Here is a 14,210-nt window from a genome sequence, read left to right on the forward strand (position 1 = left end):
TCGCAATAGCTAAATGTAAGTCGCTTGAAAATAGAACTTAGGTCAGCTAATTTTCGTAGAAAGGAGGCAGCCGCCACTCGCTGGAGAAACTACCCCATGATCTATCTTAGGGTGGCAGGGTGCCCCATGATCTATCTTAGGGGTGTTGGGGGTGGGTGTGCAGTTCACCGAAAAAATGGATCATGGTGGTGGAGGGGGGGGGGAGGGGCAGCACAGTGGTGGGGGGGGTTGCGGGGAGGGTGGAGAGGCTGGCGCGGTAGCATCGCCGGCCGCGGACGGTGGCATGAGATGGTTAGGCCGATGGTAGATCGGGCGGTTCGAGGTTGAAGACGTTGGACAATAACCGTTTTCGAAAGGTTGAAGAAGCTGATCTGGTCATCCATCTTGCATCCGGCGGCTCATAGGAATCAATTGAACCAAATTTGGTTTTCAGGCGACTTACATCTAGCCAATCCTTTTTTTTTCTCCTTTTGGCTTACTAGTGATTGCTCTTAAGCCCACTGGCTAACTCATAGCCCAAATGTTTCCATGTGGGAGACTTGTGTGCGATCTCACACTAAGTGAGATCAATGAGTTCGAGTTTTTTGAAAAAAAAACATGTTCAAACATTCTCAAATTTTTGTAGACACACCTTAATGTTTGATGTACAAACTCAAAAAATTTCAACTTCTAGTTTAACTTACATTAATAGAAACAGAAAAGACAATGAATGTGAATAATATCAAAGTTTTATTTCCCAAAGATGTCAATATTCACATTCGAATTTGTCTTTTAATCTCTCAATATACATCGAGTTTTGAGCTGATTTTTTTAGGGTTGTAGACATACCTCATATGAATGCTGTCAAATAATTTCAGATTTTAAAAAAATGTCTAAATATGATTTTTTGGGTTGATCTCACGGTCTAACCTAAGTGACAAGTTTTACAAATCTCCCCGTACATGGTCGGCTAGAGATGTGCTTTTCAATATCAAATCAAAAAAGAAAAAAAAGAGATGGGCTTTGTCCGACTCCTTATCCTCGTTCTTTCACCGACCTCGTTCCATCATCCACGGCCACAACTGCCTATCGCCGAGAGCACGCGGCGCCGTGCATGCCATACTGCACTAGAACACAAGTGAAGCGGAGGAGCTGAAGCCAGCAGCGAGCTCGCGGCGCGATGGTGACGGCACTTTCGTCCACCGCCACCTGCGCCACATCCCTCCACTTTCCACACCCGTCTCCTCCCTGTAGTATCAGCAGTGGCGTCGGCCACGTCCAGTTTTTCCGCCGGCGCTGTCGCGGGCTGCAGAGGCGGGGAGGCGGCGAGGCAGCGCGCGCGGGGCTGGGGGGATTGCTGGGCGGCATGTTCGGCGGAGGCGGCGGCGACGACGGTGAGGCAGCGAAGAGGAGGTACAACGACACTGTTGCGCTCGTCAACAGGCTGGAGCCCGAGGTCTCCGCGCTCTCGGACGCTGACCTCCGCGCCCGCACCTCCGCGCTGCAAGAGCGCGCGCGCGCCGGGGAATCCCTCGGCTCCCTCCTCCCCGTACGTATTGGACAACATCCAGAATCACTTACAATCTCTTAAATACTCCAGATTTCTGTTCAGTTTCGATTCGAGGCAGAGGGAATGGATACGGAGTTTGTAATTAAATTTCGCCCTGACAATGGTTAATCAAATAAAGCAACTACTACCTCTGTACCTTAACATTTGAACTGCAAAAACGTCTTATATCAAGATAGAGGTAGTATTAATTAGTTTACACTGTCAACTTGTGGTCACCACAACTCTAGTTGTAAATTCCCTGCAAAAAATTTAAAAAACTATAGTTATAAATTGTGACTTTGGTGATTGCTTTTTCAGTCCACTTATGTGGGCGCCAAGAACTAGGTTAGGTTCAACATCTAAACATATCAAGCTGCGAAGGTAGTTCAGGAACGTTGTACAATAATTCCTTACTGAAGGCCGTGTCACCCAAAAAACAAGAAGACATTGCTTAGCTTGAAAGGCTTACCATTAGACATTGCTTAGCTTGGAAGTAACTACAATATAATATTACCAGTGTCATTCCTGTACATTGTCGTGAGTTAGTTTGGTATAAATGTTGATGGTACATATCTCTAAAATATAATATGGAATGCAATGTACAGGCACAACAAATGATGTGTTTAAATACAACTAGCCAATAATAGTGAAAAATTGTGTGAAGTACAATCTGAAGTTATGTGATGTGCTACACAGAAAAACACTAGTAAAATATCCTGTAGGCATATTTACAAATGTTTCTCAATAGTTGTAAAATGATTATTCAACATATATGTAATACAGGTAAAAGTTAGAATCCAATGTTAAGTTGCATATTTAATTATTCATTTGTTCTGACATCATTGGTTATTTTAGTATTTTCTGCAACTCAAGACTTTGATCATGAAGTTCCATACAGTATTTTTCTTTGTCAAATCAGCTTGCAAGGCAGTATAGAATAAATAACATTTCTAAATATGAACACAAATATCATGGCTGCATAGTACTTTGTCCCATATTAATTGTCGCTCGAACGGATGAGACAGACGGAGTAGTTCAGAAGCTGGTAAACGTATGTTTATATGTATAGATGGATGGAAGCTTCTGGTGTTGATAAGTGGGGACAGCATCCTAGAGTGATTTTGTAAATATCAGATTATGCCATAATTTGATATGCCATGACAAGGTCAAGGAAGTTGAACGTAAGGTGCAACAAACGGACATAGAAATAACCTAAACAGCAACAAGAACATAGAAATAACTTAGCAACAAATGAACATAGAAATAACCTAGAAAGTAGAGTCTGCAACTGGTAATATTCTTGTCGCACGAGCCCACAGAGGATATTTAGGATTGTGAGCAACCAGCCCTAGCCTCAACCTCTTCACTATCAGCACTGACGTTGTTTGCAGCTCCACCAAAAGAAGAGTGGCTGCCTGCCCCATGCCACTGCTTGCAGATGCCATTCCCTAGCTAGTAAGGTAGCAAGCAAGGAAGCAACAATAGCAGTTCAGCAGCAACTCAATTACTCGACAGAAACATCTAGCATATGCAACAAGCCAACAACAGCAGCAAGCAACTCAACAGCAGCAGGTATACAACAACAGCATGTGAGGTAGCATCAAGCCAGTAACGGCAGTGGCAGGTGGCAGCAAGTCAGCAGACAGCAAGCACTTGAACATTGAGGAGAACTGTCGGGAAAATTACCTTGCTTGCCGCCGGGAGATTCAGCGACGGGCAGTGGTGGCGCACTCGTGCATGGGATCGCGGGAGTCGGGACTGGATCGAGCTGCCCTGGTCGATTGAGGACTGGGACCTATCTAGGGTTGGGCTTTCCTCAAAATAGGCTTTCGCCCCCCTTTATAAATAAAGGCACAAACGGCCGAACTGATACAAAGTGGTGAGGAAACCCTCAACAAAGCAGGCCAAAAGAAAAATACAACAGCATCCGAGCGAGTGGCACAAGTGCCCTTAACCCGAAGCCGCACAAGAAAACAGGAGACGCCACACCTAACAAGACGCCCAAAACTATTGAACAAGAGTGAAACCGCGTCGCCACTGAGAAAACCATCGGACCCTGTAGCACGGAACACACCGAGCATCTCCGGAAGGGGCCGACTCACCGTAGAGTCCTCCCCCCTCGCTCCGGGCCGAGGAGCGCCGCTCCTGCCAGGAGATCGCAAGGACCGAGAACGATAATCATAGGGACACGTCTAAAAGATAGGAGACCATCGGGACCACCCCACGCCATATATTAGGTGCCACATGTCAGGAAAAAGGCAAGCCCGAAGCCGCTGGCAAGCTGCAACCGAAATGAGCCGGGGTTCCGCAACGACGCCCCTAAGAGGGTGATGACACCATGCGCCACCGTCGTCGAGTCCGAAGGACAGACAAGGGTTTTCACCCCGGAGCCCAGGCAACACGAGGAGACCCACAACAACGCCCCCTGGAGGGAAGTGACGCCTGTAGCCGTCATCGTCGCCGGCGCTGACGCGCAGAGCTTTTGCTCGGCCCTCACAAATGCCCTACACAGTACCAAGATTGCCGACCCAACCCGAGAGGGTTGGGCTTTACTAGGCTGCATTGATACTCGGGGATACACATATTGCCGCATATCCAGGGATCCCCGTATCTCTAGTGTTCTATACACTGATACGACAGAGTCTGCCGTATATGTGCTTTTTAGGGAATAACATGTAACAAGGATAGATGTTATTTGATTTCATAACATACAAATAGTAGAACCTCATTTTAAAAATTGAAGAACTCGGGAACTATATGACCTACTTTGCCACTTCATTATTGAAAAATGTGATAACTCAAAAACATCTCCAAATGTGAGCTTCTCCCACATCTATATTCCTCAGTAGAAATATTTTGATGGTTTTGAAGCGCAACAGGATAACTAAATGTGAGCTTCTCCCAACTATTTTCCTCAGTAGCTACTAGCCTACTACAGTGTTTGTCTGAAAACTGCAAAAGTACTTTGTTTTATGATATATTCAACATGCCAACATGTCAACTGCTGAAAAAAGATATTTCAAGGTGGAAATATTTTGATGGTTTCTTGGCTATTGCAGGAAGCATTTGCTGTTGTGAGGGAGGCTTCCAATAGAGTTCTTGGTCTTCGCCCCTTTGATGTACAGTTGATTGGTGGGATGGTTCTGCATAAGGGGGAGATTGCAGAAATGAAGACTGGAGAGGGGAAGACACTCGTGGCTATCCTGCCAGCGTACTTAAATGCATTAAGTGGTAAAGGAGTCCATGTTGTCACAGTAAATGATTATCTTGCCAGACGTGACTGTGAGTGGGTTGGTCAAGTTCCCCGCTTTCTAGGACTGCAAGTTGGACTAATTCAACGTATGTGACCACTCCACGTTGTTCATTATTGTTGTTTGTGCCATCTCCAAATTGCACACTTTGTTCAGTATCCACCTTAATACGCCAAACATAATTAAGGTACTAACGTACCAACTGAACTCTTGTGAATGAAATGAGTTGCTCGTGGAAGTACTGATATGCGTGAGAAAAGAACAAAAATGCCCAATAATTGTACATGTCTGGTCAGAAAACACATGACAATTGAGATAGATTTTTACTTGTCTGTTCCAGAAAACGCATGCCAAACAAGATGGATGTTTAGCTGATTGTAGTATTATTCTGAGTCCGTTAGCCTGTCACTGCTGCTACGCAACAACTTCATGTGCCCATCAAGCACTTATTTTTGAGTTCTCTCTTTTTCTGGCATCATTTATTGATTTCCTTTATTTGTTATTGATGTTTGTTGAACAGTTGGTCTTTGTTTTGGCAGAGAACATGACACCGGAGCAAAGGAGGGAAAATTACTTGTGTGATATTACTTATGTCACAAATAGTGAGCTTGGATTTGATTATCTAAGAGATAACCTTGCGATGGTAGGCCTCTTCCTTTGTGGACAATGTTTATCAATGTTTGATCGCATGCTTGCCTTTTAAGTTTGGGTAAAATGCACCAGAGGTCCTTACAGTATTTCCTGCGTCAACTAGGCCGTATAACTACGAAAATGCACATTTGAGCACTAAAAGTGGATAAATGGTTCACCATTGGTCCTACCCAAGTCTAACCTACCCTCATGGCCCGTTGTCAAATATGTTGTTGAAATGTATATGTGGATTGCCTGGCCCTTTTCATCAGTTCGAACTTTTGGTTGCGTTGTCTAGTGCATGAAGCTTAACATGGTATCAGAGCCTAAGGTCTTGAGTTCAAGTCTTGACTTTCGCAATTTATCCAAAAAATGTTGTTCCCCCTCCGTGTCCACGTATGGGCCTCTTGAGCCATGTCACATGTTGACTTCCCGCGTCACATTTGAGGGGGTGTTGAAGTGTATATGTGGATTGCGTAGCCCTTTCCATCAGTTCTCGGACTTTTGGTTGCGTTGGCTAGTGCATGAAGCTTAACATGGTATCAGGGCCTAAGGACTTGGGTTCAAGTCCCGACTTCCACAATTTATCCAAAAATTGTTGTAACGCCTTTTGTGTCCACGTATAGGTCTCTTGAGCATACTCCGAGTCTATTCATGTGTTACTTCCCGCATCATACGTGAGAAGGGTGATGAAATGTATATGTGGATGGCCTAGCCCTTTCCATTAGTTTGAACTTTTGGTTGCCTTGGCTAGTGCATGAAGCTTAACATGCTAGTGTATATGTGGATTGCCTAGCCCTTTCCCTCGGTTCGGATTTTTGGTTGCGTTGGCTAGTGCATGAAGCTTAACATGGTATCGGAGCCTAAGGTCTCGAGTTCAAGTCCTGGCTTTCGCGGTTTATCTGAAAATTGTTGTTGCCCCCTCTGTGTCCAGGTATAGGCCTCTTGAGCCATACCTCTGAGTCTATTCACATGCCAACTTGCGAATAGATCCGAAGGTGGTGAGTTGGACAGCCAGGGACGACAGGTCTTGCCGTCGTCGTTGTCGGCAGCCAGGGCGACGTCCACCACAAGGCCGATCCCCGGCCTGGTCCTGCTTCGTAGGTCCTCGGCAAGCGCGGCGACTGAGCATGAGCGCCTTGGGATCGAGCAGCGACATTGGGCTCTGCTCTGACTCTCGTCCAGCGAGCGTGCGTACCAGTTGTGAGCCCGATGAACAGCCGCTGCACACCGGACATCATGCCACCGCTGCAGGGCCTGACCTCTCCACCGCATGTGAAGCCCGGGCCATGGTCAAGTACTATCCTGCGCAGCATCACCGCCCATCAGAGCCTGCCAATCACCTGAAACGGGGGATAAAGAACATGAAAAAAGGTCACATCCGTAACAAGTTCTCCTATCTCAACGTCCACGCGAGCATGTGCACCATCCACAAGAAGTAGGTGACTGTGACATAGCGCACAACATTAGCACGGGACCACGGAATTACAATAGACTATTGTGTGACTGCAAAATATTACCTACATTGCATTTCAATGCTCCATGCGGGCAGGTCAGACCTGAGTAGGACCTGCGATGAATCACCTATCCTTTTGGGGACTTAAATGTGCATTTTCATACTTATAGGACTGAGCTGACACCCCCGGAATACTTTTAGGACCTTGGGTGCATTTTACTCTCAAGTTTTAAGGACCACTATTTCATTTCTTCCTGTTCTCTCAGGTTCACAGCTTCTGCACTTAACCGAATCTTTATTTGCAGACTGTAGATGAGCTTGTCTTGAGGAACTTTAATTACTGTGTGATAGATGAAGTTGATTCAATCCTTGTTGATGAAGCACGGACACCTCTTATAATATCAGGCCTGGCTGAAAAGCCAAGTGACCGGTATTACAAAGCAGCAAAAATAGCTGAAGCTTTTGAACAAGATATTCATTATACTGTGAGCACAATCAATTCTTACTCTTTTGTTACTGCATATTTCTTATCCCTGTAGAATCTCAGAATGAATGTTCTGTTCTAGATAGATCATGCAACAGCCAACAGATCATTTTAACTGAACAATGTAAAATACAACAAGAACAACAACAAAAACAACAGCAGCCTTTTGTCCCAGGCAAGTTGGGGTATGCTAGATATGGAACCCAACAGAAACATATGGAAACCAAAAAAGTGAAATATAGAAAAAAGTAAACGAAGAATAAAAGAGTAAATTAAGGTTCCGGCACATGGATTGCTGATCTCCATGCAGTCCTATCATGAGCCAAATTTCCAGGTACATTCCAATCCTTCAAATACCTCTTTACCGCCTCCCACCATGTCAACTTTGGTTGCCCCTGTCCCTCTTAGTATTTTTGCTACCCTTTAGAATCCCACTATTAACTGGTGCTTCTGGAGGCCCTTGTAGGATATGTCCAAACCACCTTACTCGCTGTTGGACACACTTCTCTTAATTTGGTGCCACCCTACCCTATCATGTATTACCTCATTCCTATTTTTTGTCCTTGTATGGCCACACACACCATAGCATGCACAATCTGTAATGCTCATTTGTCAGGTGTGTTGTCTTTTAGTGTGCCAACGTTCTGCTCCATATAGCATCACAATTTTGATTGTCGTCCTAGAGAACTTACCTTTCAGCTTTTATGGGACCTTCTTGTCACAGAAATGGCAGATGCTTGCCACCACACACTTCCCAGGGTATCACCTTGAGAGAATTCCTTATTTGACACTCCCTTAAAATCATGTTCCTTATTTGACACTGGAAAAAATTTCTTCCCTATATGACCTATACTCTTAATTTCTTTCCCTATATGACACTCTAGTTCATTTTGTACACATGAAAAGACCTTTTTACCCCTGTACATAATGTGACCAGAAATATGCAGCATTGAGCCTAATTATGGAAAATTCGTTTCTGAGAGTGAGCACAGCTGAACATGTTATCTCCTCCGTTGGTCTTTTTCGGGATGCGTGTGTATTCTGTATTCCTGAGTCTGAGCGCATGCATCCAATGTATTTAGAACGTATTCAGCTGTGGGTCTAGTTTCATGCAGTATGGTTTGTGAGTGCGACGTCGATCGACATTGATCATTGACGCTCTTAGCATTGGAGAAAAGAGGAAGAAACCAAGGCGGGGACCAAGTCCACGAGTAGGTGTGTGTGGGCGAGGTGGCCACTCCGGGCTCCGGCCATGTTGCGGTTGCTATCCGGCCGGCTGACTCTGTCCGCCCACCCCGCCGCTCATCCAGGGGAAAATTCCTAAACGTAGTAGACTTGACCTGATTTTTTACCGGCCGGCCTAATTCAACAGACTCTTCGAAAGTGCGGGGGGTCAAACCAAACCACATGCTTTCTTGAGGTCAAATGTTTACGTGACCTTGCACGTACGCACCTACGTACGTACGGTGCTCCTCGTGTTGCACAGTTGCATGGTGATGCATGCTGGTGTTCTCCCATATTTAACAAAATGTAGCATGGATCATTTCCACAGATATGCTACTGCAGGTATACAATCTAACCAGAACAGTAGCAAATCGACTGGCATGACAATACCAGCATATCTGATGTCACAATACGAGGAAGAAGGCTTTGTGAGCCGAACGCGGTGAACCATGGGGCCACCTGTAAGCGTGTGTGCGCATGTAGGATAAGTAGAGACCGTTGGCTTAGCGTGTGGGGTGTGAAATGAGTTGTATCTGAACTTTTCATCTCCTTTCTCTGAATCTCACCAACCCCTCTTCCTCTCCCACCTGTATCCTCTCTCCCGTCCCGAATTCTTGCCGTATCCTGGCATGATCAATTGAGTGAACGAATCTGGACATACAGTGAAGTTGGTGTTTTGTGCTGGAGAGGAGATCGATTAACTGAGATGGGATACCGGAAAAATAGATTGAGGGAGGTGGGAAACCAAGAAATCGATCGGAAGAGAGATGGACGGGTTGTGGCGCCGGAACACCCCCCCTCCCCCCCAAACCTGGGCTCCTGATACCATGTTAGAGGAGCAACTTATCTGTTTGCATAGGCCAAGGGGCAAATATATAGTACAGGAGACTTGGGATACAAGGAATGAAATCTAGACTAATAGGAATACGTATGGACACCTACACCAGTACTCCTTAACGCTCTGTAAGCACCCCGTCATCACGCTTCAGCCTCACAACTTTATTCTTTTACCGAAAAAGGCTTTTGCCCCACTTTATATATAATAAAGCAACCACCAGAGCCACAAGGTCCAACAAAACAACAAGGTTCACGCCGCACACACACGCACAAACTCACATGGTAGCACACACAGGTCCAAAAAGGGGGGTTCTGCTGAGGGCACAACTCAACAAGCCCAAAAAACGAGAAAACACAACAAGCGGCTCATGCGGCATAACCGATGCATGTGGCACACACAGCACATGAAATCATGTAGCTTGCCTTGAAAGAAACTTGTATTCTCTCCCCATCTTTCACCTGTGTTCTTGTTTGAATACCGGTACTAATATTCACTTACTGTTGTGTGTTGTTATGGGTGGCACTTGTTGCCTTGTCTCTTAACTCTTGTAACAATTGTGCTTCTGAAAAGAAGGGTAATTGTTTTTTGCACGTTCTGTAAGAAGTATTCTATTGCTGTTCACTTCAGAATAGTACATTTTTAAAATATACGAGTACATTGCTGATAGATCTTCTCTTTGACCTAGCCATAAATCTGTTCTTGTATTCATACTCCTGTTTACTAGTTTGTGAGCTGCAATCCAATTCGTTCTCTTATAAATATTATTTTTCAGGTTGATGAAAAACAGAGAAATGTTTTACTAACAGAACAAGGCTACGCTGATGCTGAAGAAATACTGGACATAGATGATTTATATGATCCTCGTGAACAATGGGCTTCATATGTTTTAAATGCAATCAAAGCCAAGGAGCTCTTCCTTAGAGATGTGAATTATATTGTTCGTAGCAAGGAGGTGCTTATTGTGGATGAGTTCACAGGTCGAGTTATGGCAGTAAGTATTGCATTATTTTTTTCTCCAAACAAAGTAAGTATTGCACTATTATTCTCGGTGCTGTAAGGCAATTTTTGTATAGCCCAAAATTAAGTCAGTGGCTAACTTCACCGAAAAAGGCTTTCGCGCCGCTTTATATATAAAGCAATGACCGACAATAACCCGGTACAAACGCACGCCACCACAACACACGCACACACCCAAGGCAGGATACATAGGCGCTGAGCGCAGCAATACGACCCTTAGCACTACAAGAGCAACCGGGGACTCCAACAGTGACCACGGCACCGCAAAGAAATGAAGCCACATACGACGAACAGTGAGCTCCAAGACGATGCCTTCAGGAAGATTACGACACTGGAGTGCCGCCACCGTCCAATCCGAGGATCAGAGTTTCCCCTGGATCCACACAACGGGCAATGAGAGCCGCGACGACGCCTTCAAGAAGGGAACGAGCAACTCCACCGCCGGTTCGTCCGAAGATAGAGCAGGTTTTCAACCCGGCCAACACTCACCGCCACTGAACGCCACATCCCGGCTACTACGCCGCCCACACGGCCATGGCCGCCGGGCAGCACCGAGCGACGGGCCGCGCTGAGTGCGGTTGTCCAGAAACAGACTGCAGATGGCCTTCCACAAGATGAAGGCGGAGGGATGGTCCTGCGGAACCATACCTTGGAGCTCGTCGGAAATCATGGTGTACAGCCAACGGACGATGCACCAGTCCAACTGTGTCCAGGCGACGTCGTGGCGGCGGTGCTTGGCGTCGACGGAGCCGTCGACGTGGTCGTAGATGCCGTACGACATGAAGAGGGCGTGGAAGAAGGAGCACCAGAGCTTGAAGTTGGGAGGGTTGAGGTGGAGGGTGACGGGAATTTGGCCATGGATGTTGAGGGTGAGGATGGTGGAGAGAGGAACAGAGAGGAGGCTGGCTGGGGCGGCAAACGGATTGGAGCTGGAGGAGCCGCCGGAGGTCAGATCAGAGAAGTCCATGGGAGGGAGGCGGAAGCGAGAGGTTCGGATCGGGAGAAAGAATTAGGTATCTGATACCATGTAGTGGAACAGACTAGAACTGGAGCAATCACACACTGTATTCATTCACAGGAGAGTACATATATATATACCAGTACATAGGCACAACGTGCACACACTAACTGATTAACTAAGTCCTTAGATGCTAGCTGCATGCGATCAGAGTGGAGGAAGGAGCGCAGGCAGTTGGGAGCAGGGACGTGGTCACGTCGGAGCTGCATGGACTGCATGTGCGGATGCATGCGTCCAACACTCAGGGCTTGGCAGAGGAATACGAAATGGGTGCTGTGGTATTGCTGGGTGAGTTGGTGCTGCTTGGCAGAGGAAGCACAGGTGCTGCTGCGTGCTGTACTGCTGATTCTGCTGAGAGCTGCTGGTGCTGGTTGGAGTTGGTGGTGCCGCTGCTGGCTAGCTTGGTGCTGGCGCACGTAGGAGAGGTCTCACAGCCAAGTGAGTGATCCTGGTTGCGGTGTGGCTGTTGATTGCAGAGGAAGGACGTAACCCTGTAGATGGTACATCCAGGAGAAGAGGAGGCGGAGGCAGTCATGGGGACTGAATTTACTGCTGATATAGGGAAACTTGCGTCGCTAATGATTATGAAAGCTGCCGAGGGGTCACCTCCTGCAGGTGGCGCCATTGTTGTGTCCCACACAGATCTGCTTGAGCTCATGCGCAATGATGTCAAGTTGAATAGCGTGAGCAGCTACCTGAGCTGGTCGAGGCGGGCTGACCAGGCGGGCCTTGTTGGTCTTGAAGACAAAGGGTGTGATGGGATATGTCCTTGGAACGGTTGAAGAACCGGTTGGCAAGGAGAGGTCAGAATGGAAAAAGTGGAGTGTCACTGACTCCATGATACTGGCTTGTATGCTCAATTCTCTGATTCCTGCTATTGCAGTGTCTGTTCAGGCATTCTCGAGTGCTTTTGATGTGTGGACCCTGCTGTCCAAAAGGTACTCATGTAGGGGAACTTTGATGCTCATGTCTCAAATTGAAGACAAGATCCATGCTGTGACGAACAATGTGGTGGTGTATGTGAATAAGCTGCAACACCTTTGGGCCGATCTGGATAAGTGTGATCCCCATTAGCTTCCCTATGCATAATCCATGGAGATTGCCAGGCACACATACAGCGCTTGTGTCTCTAGATGAGGACATTGTTGCGATGTCCCAGGAAGAGGTACACCTGCAATCTAGAGGAGATGAAAATGAATCTGCTTACAGAGTGGCTGACCAACGAGGTTCTAGGGATTGTTACAAGTGTGGTCAACTAGGGTATATCAGTCGGATTTGCATAGAACCACCCATAAGAGGCAGAGGGTATAGTGGTGGCAGCAGCAACAAAGGTGGTCGGAATGGGCATGGTGGTTATTGGAATGCTCTCAAGGCAAATGTAGCTACCTCAGCCGAGGTGAAGCAGCGAGGACAGGAGACTGCTACTAGTTATGTCAACTTTGTCGATACAAATGAAGGTAAGATTGAACACACATCAATAGCAAAAACAACAACAAAGCCTTTAGTCCCAAACAAGTTGGGGTAGGCTAGAGCTGATACCCATAAGATCTCGAAACCAACTAATGGTTCTGGCACGTGTGATGTAGGGTAGAACCCTAATCGCCCGATCTTTCACGAAAGGAGCGGATCCCGCGAAGAACGCGGAGAACACGAGGAGGGAAACGAGGGAAAATACAAGGGGAAACACAAGAGGAACACTCAAACTAACAAGAACAAGTCACACATGTGCTAGATCCTCGGGTACATAGAACGATACAAGATCCAAAGTCAACAACGGACGATACAAGAGGTAACCGGTTCTTCTTCGTGAGGAGGTCTTGAATCCACGGGGGGATCTTCCCTTAGAAATGGGGCTTGAATCCAAAGGGATCTTCTCCGAAGAGGTCGCGGTCTCTCACGAGGAGTAGATTCGATGTGGATGAGCGAAGCTCTATCTCTAAGTATGAGCTAAACCAACGCTAACCCTAGCTAGGATGAAAGGGGGGGGGGTCTATTTATAGTCTAAGTGCAAAAGGGGGACGAAGTGAAGGGGTACATGGGCCTCGGGCCCGAGTGGCTGCGCGCAGGCAGAGCCGGAAGTTCCGGGCGCCGGAGGTTCCGGGGAGGGTCCGGCCTAACCAGAGAGATGGCGCGGTGGAGCTGTGCTGGCATCCGGGGCCGAAAGGTCCGGGCAGGCCGGAAGTTCCGGGGCGGGGTCCGGGCTAACCCGAGAGTTGGCACGCCTGGGCTGGTCGGAGTCGTCGGAGGCCGGAAGCTCCGGGTCGGTCGGAAGTTCCGGGCTGTCCAGAGAGTTGACGCCTGTCTCTTCTTCTTCTCCGTCTTCTCGTTCATCTTCCTCTTCTTCTTACCCTTGCTCCTTAGCTTCTCCATTGTACCTGAGTATGCACAAAATATTCATATGAGGTAGTAGCCATGCTTCATGCGCATCGAAGTGGAATTGTGAGAGGAGAGATGTCACCTTGGTTTCAAAGGCTCTTGCACGTGATCGAGTCATGGGTCCAGTAGGCACTTGATGAGACGATGGTAGGTCCATGGGGATGACCTTGGGATGCTCCGCACCATCTCCCCTCCCTTGGGGAAGATCCGTCCTCGGATCAAAATCTTCATCACCATGGAAAGGAGAAAGATCTTTGACGTTGAAGATGTCGCTCACGTTGTATTTGTCGCGTGGAAGGTCGATCTTGTAAGCGTTGTTGTTGTAGCGTGCAAGCACCTTGAAGGGTCCATCCGCTCGTGGGCGAAGCTTGGATTTGCGTTCTTGTGA

At 47.1% G+C, this 14,210-nt stretch overlaps 1 protein-coding gene across 4 annotated transcripts in view; it reads left to right on the forward strand.

Annotated features, from left to right (window-relative positions):
* Positions 1–1,026: 1,026 nt before the first annotated feature.
* LOC125543813 (protein translocase subunit SECA1, chloroplastic) overlaps positions 1,027–14,210 on the forward strand; it is a 40,089-nt gene continuing 26,905 nt past the window's right edge. For 3 of the 4 annotated variants that reach the window (XM_048707289.1, XM_048707291.1, XM_048707292.1), the window contains exons 1-5: positions 1,028–1,528; positions 4,588–4,867; positions 5,319–5,422; positions 7,171–7,350; positions 10,184–10,402. In XM_048707289.1, coding sequence (XP_048563246.1) covers positions 1,160–1,528; positions 4,588–4,867; positions 5,319–5,422; positions 7,171–7,350; positions 10,184–10,402 — 1,152 coding nt within the window. In that variant the 5' untranslated portion in view covers positions 1,028–1,159. Of the gene's footprint in view, positions 1,529–4,587; positions 4,868–5,318; positions 5,423–7,170; positions 7,351–10,183; positions 10,403–14,210 lie in introns of all 4 variants that reach the window. The other variant, XR_007298801.1, reaches the window with a different exon arrangement.

The sequence above is a fragment of the Triticum urartu genome, chromosome 3 (genome assembly GCF_003073215.2).
Source record: "Triticum urartu cultivar G1812 chromosome 3, Tu2.1, whole genome shotgun sequence".
NCBI lineage: Eukaryota > Viridiplantae > Streptophyta > Magnoliopsida > Poales > Poaceae > Triticum > Triticum urartu.